We start from the raw sequence: 7281 nt of genomic DNA, 5'->3' as shown, positions 1-7281 counted from the left end.
CGCAGTTCTTATCGTCACGAGACTGGCACATATAATAAATCACGAATGGCTCGCGCGCATATATCGAATATACGTCAACGCTGCGCGTAGCAATTTTTGTTACACACACTCACACACAAACACACCCAAAATTGCACTTACTTATACTGACGTCTCTCGTCTTGAGCTCACCACTCGGCTCGACTCGACTCCGCATCGATATATGTTATATACGCGTGCTGCGAGAGGCAATTACGATTAACTTTTTCGATGCGCAGAGAGTGAAAGAGCAAGACCCACGAGATTTTATTCCGAGAAAAGAAAATAGGCTGGGACTCGCGCGCGCGTGGACTTGTATACATATATACGGGCGCCGACGCGACGACCGCATCTTTCGCCTCCGAAAATTATTCTTCGGCTATATAATAAAGGTGCTGTTGCTGCTGTTGCCGCTGCAACCAATTCATAAAATACCTCGCACCAGATACTTCTCTGCTTTTGAGATTAAGCAAAAAAGGTCTTTTATATATTGCATATAGTCCTATCTAGGTGTGTGAATGATGACTCTATATAATATATAAATTTTTAATAAGTATTAATTTCCCTAGTTCTCGTCGTTTAGCCAAGGGCCTGTGCGCGCTGGATTATTATCCGTAGGCCAACGGAACCTTCGAATATAGCTCAGACTATATCGAAATTTAGCCGAGATCGATTACGGAGAAAAAGTGAGAGAGAGAGAGAGAGAGAGAGTTCGTATTTGTGAACTCTAAAAACGTTTAATTGATACTACCGCGCAGTTTAACATTATTAGCCTCAAAGAAATTATCGATACATCGATGCGCGCGTAGCGATTCATCGACCATTCCCAGGTGATTAGCTCTCGAGATTTCCTGATAAATCGTTATGTAGGCAGTCGCGCCAATCTCTACGTTTTTGAACTTTGAACCTCGATACACACGATCCACGATATTACAAGGGTTATATTATATCTACCACTCATACTCGTACTTGCACTACGATTTCATAGTTATACTCTTCGGCCCTCGCATGCGCGTTATATGCACGAATATGATTAATGACCACCGACTGTACTGGCGATGCTGCTGCTGCTGCTCCTTCGTTTTTTGTTAATTAGTCGATTGGGAAACGCCCTGACGCCTGTGTATGTGTACGTGCCACGACCCTACGAGTCTCATCCCTGCGAGCGCGATATGATGTGCAGATTTTGCCGCTGCGCTGTATAGCTGACGTTTGTTGCTAAACGACCTATGGCTTTTAATGTCCGTTTCGGAATAAAGCCCGTCGACTCTCGAGGAACGTATCACTCGTTCGCATTTGAAGAGCCGCATATTAATCGCTTCTGGCTCGGATTCTAAGTGTCCACTTTTTGTGCTTTTAAAATTGCTGAAGTACGAAATTGATCAAATAAAGAGAGAGACACTAGCTGTTTTCTTTTATCAATACATTATCGATTACTCATCTGAAAACTTATTACCTGTGATAATAATATTATTATTGAAATGAAGTTGACAAAAAATTAGTATTGTTTTTGCAGGTCAAGTTGAAAAAACGTGTAATAAGATTCTGTATAATAACGCAGTATCTTTGTCGCGTTGTATCATTTCAAACACACGTCGCGACTTTGCTGAAGTTTGTGCATGTTTGCGAATAAATCTCGACAACAATGACTGTTTCACTAGACACTCCGTGTGTAGTATATGCCTCCAAAGACGAGCAACTGTGTGACTCCCTAACGACTGATATCGCATGTGCCTCTGCATACGATTTGTGCCGCAAAGCAAAATATTATGCACTTTCGTGCGCCAGCACGTTGACTGCAGAGTCTCGAGATATATCTCTCTCTCTCTTGTATTCTCTCTTACTCGGTATCTTAATTATCTTTTCGTTATAACAACTATCCGAGGCGCCTTAATAGTTTTTAGCGCACAAGATGTGTGTATGACGTATGTATAATGTACTTTTCACTGATGCTGTTCCTTGGCTAGGGTCGGGCCCGAAATAAGTAAGATCATTTATATGTACTGACCACGAGCAAAGAAATATATTTCATGATTATACAGTTCTATTCATAATCAATACATTTCTGCATACATTTTATTTGCGTAGGGCAAGGTTACACACTGTCTGGAGCACTGCCGCAAAATAGTGAGTTAAAAATCTGACTTACACTCAAACCCTGAGCTACAGTTTATACATTAACGTTGTTAATAACACGTAGTCAATTTTAGACCGAAATCAATATTTACGTTATAAAGTTTTCATTTTTTTTCTAATGTTAACTTACACATAATTACGTATGCATTAAAAACTAAAATTCGCTCTTACAATGAATTACAGTATAATAAACAATAAAACTTAGTCTCTATTAAGGGGACACATACACCTTAAAATCCTTTTTATTTCATTTAATAAAAAATAGACCTAAAATATAAATTGATATTTTCCAACTTTGAGGATTCTTACTAACCCTTTAAAAAAAATATTTTTACCCCTACATACTGGAAAAGTGTCTCGAAATTTACAGGACGTACCCTTGACTTAGAAAATTTCAAATTAAATTGTATGCCTATGTATCATATCATTAAAGTTGAACTAATAACCTTTTTAAGTTCCTGAAGAGCTCTATTTGTTTGCAATCCCTATGGTCCTAAAACCATAATATTTGCATGAAGCTGATATTTTTAAAAAATTTTTTTTCACTTTATTAGAATATTCTCTCAATTATAGTCACGCATAGACTTTTAATGGTACTAACACTTCATCTGAGGTAGCGACCGTAGGGATTGTCGCAATAAACAAACAAATAGAGCGCTCCAGGAACTTGAACAGATCATTGGTTCAACTTGAATGTTTCGATACATAGACATACAATTTAATTTGAAATTTTCCAAGTCACCGTTACCTCCTGTAAATTTAGAGACTTTTTTCCAGTATGTAGGGTTGAAAATATTTTTTCAAAGAGTTGGTAAGAATCCTCAAAGTTGACCAATATCAATTTATATTTTAGGTCTATTTTTTATTAAATAAAATAAAAAGGATTTCAAGGTGTATATGTCTCCTCCAATAACTTTTGACAATTAGTTCATTCATACAACTCGAATCTAAAATTAAGACTCGTAACGTTTAGACATAACATCGCTTACATAGCCCTTCTGGCCTTTGAAAAACTTTTTTCGAAAAACGTTATGTGTTTCGAAGTAACTTTGCTCGTCATGATCAGTTAATTTGAAGTTCAACGAGTTGTCTTTATATACTTCTGGGACATATTTTATTTGTTCTTCATTTATTAATTTTTGGTGCTCGATCTCGTTGCTCTGTTCTGAAAATACTTCCTGACTCGCGTTGCATTCATCGTCTCCTTCGTAAACCATTCCGTGTAGATCTGTCAAATAATGATTGGTTTCAAACGCTTTTTGGCTTGCATGAATTTTTTTTTGATGAATTGATAAAAACTTATTTGTTGTAAACGCTTTTTGGCACAGGTCGCACACAAAATCCCTTTGTCCTTCATGAACTGTTATTTGGTGTCTTTTCAAGTCTCCCCTTTGAAAAAAATTTTTCTTACACACTTCGCACTCGTAGCCCTTTTGTTTGTCATGAACTGTGTTTATGTGTTTTTTCAAGTCGCTATGCCGTGAATATTTTTTCTGACACACGTCGCATTCGTAGTCCCTTCGTCCTTCATGAACTGATCTTTGGTGTGCTTTCAAATTGCTCGAACTTGAAAATAATTTTTGGCATACGTTGCACTCGTAGTCTTTCTGTTCTTCATGAATTGTTTTCTTGTGTTTCTTCAAAATGCCTAGCTGTGAAAATGCTTTGTGGCGCACGTCAGATTCGTAGTTCTTTCGTTCGTCGTGAACTACTTTATGATGATAGATTAAACTCTGTTTTGATGCAAACGCCCTTTGGCAGTTGTCGCATTTGTAGTCCTTTGGTCCTTGGTGAACTGATCTTTGGTGTTCTTTCAAATTTCCCAAACGTGAAAATACTTTTGGGCACGCTTCGCAAACGTAGTCCATTTGTCCTTCATGAACAGTTCTTCGGTGTCTTTCCAAATGTTTCGAACGTGTAAATCCATGTTCGCACACGTTACATTTATGATTCCTTCGTCCTTCATGAACTGATCGTTGGTGCTCTTTTAAACTGCTTGAACCTGAAAAGGCTTTTTGACACACGTCGCATTTGTAGTCCCTTCGTCCTTCATGAACAGTTTTTTGATGCATCTTCAAGTGACTATGATCCGGAAATGTTTTGTGGCACATATCGCACTCGTAATCCTTTTGTCCTTGATGAACTACTTTTAGGTGTTTATTTAAGTTGCTCTGAAGTGAAAATGATTTTTGGCACACGTCGCACTCGTAGTCCCTTTGTTTGTCATGAACCGTTTTTACGTGTATGTTCAAGTTGCCTTGCTGTGAAAATACTTTGTGGCACTCGTCACACTCGTAGTCCTTTTGTTTATCGTGAACTACTTTTTTATGTATCTTCATGTAGCTCTTACTCGAAAATGTTCTTTGACACACGTCACACTCGTAGTCCTTTTGTTTATTATGAACTACTTTTATGTGTATTTGCAAAGAAGTCTTCTCTGTGAATCTTTTCTGACACACGTCGCATTCGTAGTCCCTTCGTCCTTCATGAACTGTTTTTTGGTGCGTCTTCAAGTTGCTACGATCTGAAAATTTTTTGTGGCACACGTCGCACTCGTAATTCTTTTGTCCTTGATGTACTACTTTTAGGTGTTTATTTAGGTTTTGCTGAAGTGAAAATGATTTTTGACACACATTACACTCGTAGTGCCTTCGTCTTTCCTGAACTGCTTTATTTCCTTTCTGAATAGTTTTTTGGTTGTGTGTTACATCGAATACTTTTGCCAAAGTCTTTTTGCTTACATTGCGCAGATAAGTTTTTCGTCCTTGGCGAACTGATTTGATTTTTGTAGCCAAATGATCTTCTCTTTTAAATGTTTCTGGTCGCGAGTCGCAAGCATAGTCAATTTCTTTGATTTTATCCATCATTGTTGTTCTTCAATTTCTATTGAATATTTTACTACTTGAACTTACACAACTGCGGATTCCAAAAAATTTGAAATGTACATCTCACAATTGACTATGGATAACTGATTGAAACCGATCATACATATATATTTTCGTGTGTAAGATATGTGTATGTTTGTGTATATTGAACATCAGAATCAATCGAGTTGACAACTGTGCCGTTTGTTGACGGCTACTAATGTAAGACGATACTTATGCTACATACATATATAAATTAAAATTCATGTGAGATTCACGAATTCGGAATAAAATATCTGAAATTTTTTACAGTAGTATAAATATCTAAGGGCGTTTGGGTGCAGTTCAATAAGCATTGACTTGTCGTATAGATGCCTCTTGACTTTGAGTTGTACATAGATTTATAGACACGAGCATAAATTCATACATTTCTACTTCTTCCATATTTTGTCAATATTCTTGTAAAATAGTTTTTTAAACATTTGTACAAATTATCATTCAAATGCATGTTGTTGAAAGTGAAATGATTATGAATATGCAGAGATAGCTGCATTATATGAAAAAATATTTACTCGCGACTCTACTGGCTCGGCCGTCTTGATCAAATTCAAGTCGAAAAAGTGGAATACAACGTTATAAAGAGAGAGAGAAAAAAAAATAATAATAAATAAGTCCTCCATCCTCGATTAAATGCAAAGACACGAGAAGAGAATCCACAGGTTCTGCTGTTTAAGAAAGTAAAGTTCATTATTGCTCGGGCTATCGCGAGTATACATCTGTGTGCTGCTGCTGCTGCGGCGGGGACTCTGCTGTACTGCTCTGCGTTGTGCCGATTCTAGGTCGAGTTCAAAGTGTTGTGCCAGCGCGCGTGTAATTTAAAAGGAAAGGGCTCGAGCTGCTGCTGCGTCAATATACATACAATTTTAATGTATTCACCCCCGCCGCCATTATATTCCAACAGAAAACGCAGGGAGATTTCGTATGTATTGCCAAGCTTGCATTTATACACTCTTTGACTTGTTTTCATGAATAAATTCGTTTTGCTGTATTTCAGATTCGTTTCGTGCAGCGCCAAGCCCACGCGAATGCCCAGGGTAGTAGTAGTAGGTATAGGTGGGCATTTCACGCGAATGCCCAGGGTAGTAGTAGTAGGTATAGGTGGGCATTTCACGCGAAGAGCCGCGGCGGGCAAAGCTCGATGTGCACAGCGCAGTAGCAACTTGCTGAACTGTGAATTTGATGTATATACTTGTCGGCTACCACGGGTATTGAAATGACCCTTCAATTTCGAATAAGTAATTTTTTGTTGATATTTTAGTCGACTCTCCTTTGGTTGTTGCGGAGAGGTTTTCAGAGTGTGGGATGCTCAATACTTTATGGGTAGTCTTTGACCGGCGAAAGAATTTCTTGGACATGAAAGTACTATCCGAACTGGACAGTCTGCATGACCAATTTTCGACAAGGTGAAATTCGTGCAAATTACTATTTAAACACAAAAGTAATATTTATTTTTAATATTTTACATTTTAACCTTTTAATTTAATACAGCAATTAAATCGATAACATGAGATTATTAAATTAATTTTACGATTCAAAGTTGTCTTAAGAAATAAATCTATTTATTTTATATACAGTTATTTTAACTTTTCCCCTTGCAGATTTACAAATGAAGGTACTCGACATCAAGTGGTGATGGCCTAAAGTATTATCGTTTGTAATGACTGATATGTAGTGAGATTGGAAATTGGTCTAAATTTTTTGAAAGATTCAAATTATCATTCACAATGCGTTTCAATGTCAGTAACATAATTATCAAAAAAAAAAAAAAATCGTCAAAAACAAACGAATTAATAGTAATGTATAGATATGCCATTATTAATGTTGGGAATTTTTACCACTGAGAATCGAGACTTTTTTTGCAGTTATCTGGTAAAAAGTTGTTTACTTTGTTATAAGTATACTTTTTAGTAACCAAAGGAAAGAAATAAATCGATCTCATTTCACACGTTTTCTTTTCAATTCAACCCAACAACGATACACTCAAAAGTATGAAATGTGCAGCACCTTTTTTGTTTTCCTCGTCGCACTCAAAGAGCAAACGGAATCGTATCAATCAGAGTCTGAAAAGCTCCGCGGTCCATTGTTTTGCTCCAGAAACACTCAACCTACCTATATAACCCCCTTTGCCTTTACACGCGAGCTCTGAAAATCAGATGACAACGTGAATATTGCGTTATGAGGGATACGAGAGCGCGCGGCAGAG

The 7281-nt window shown here is 37.2% G+C and overlaps 1 protein-coding gene across 1 annotated transcript; it reads right to left on the bottom strand.

Moving 5' to 3' along the window:
• Positions 1–3019: 3019 nt before the first annotated feature.
• On the bottom strand, positions 3020–5140 carry LOC106654311 (zinc finger protein 260-like). The gene has a single exon (XM_014374108.2). It carries the CDS (start codon positions 5019–5021, stop codon positions 3108–3110), a length of 1914 nt encoding a protein of 637 aa, XP_014229594.1. The 5' UTR covers positions 5022–5140; the 3' UTR covers positions 3020–3107.
• Between the last annotated feature and the right edge of the window lie 2141 nt (positions 5141–7281).

The sequence above is a fragment of the Trichogramma pretiosum genome, unplaced genomic scaffold, assembly GCF_000599845.2.
Source record: "Trichogramma pretiosum strain Unisexual culture from Peru unplaced genomic scaffold, Tpre_2.0 scaffold94, whole genome shotgun sequence".
Lineage (NCBI taxonomy): Eukaryota > Metazoa > Arthropoda > Insecta > Hymenoptera > Trichogrammatidae > Trichogramma > Trichogramma pretiosum.
Note: the sequence above shows the minus strand (reverse complement) of the source record. Positions and strands in the feature narration are given on the sequence as shown.

Bases quoted from the DNA above. Each gene is read 5' to 3' on its own strand.
- LOC106654311 (XM_014374108.2), bottom strand. From the start codon at position 5,021: ATGATGGATAAAATCAAAGAAATTGACTATGCTTGCGACTCGCGACCA.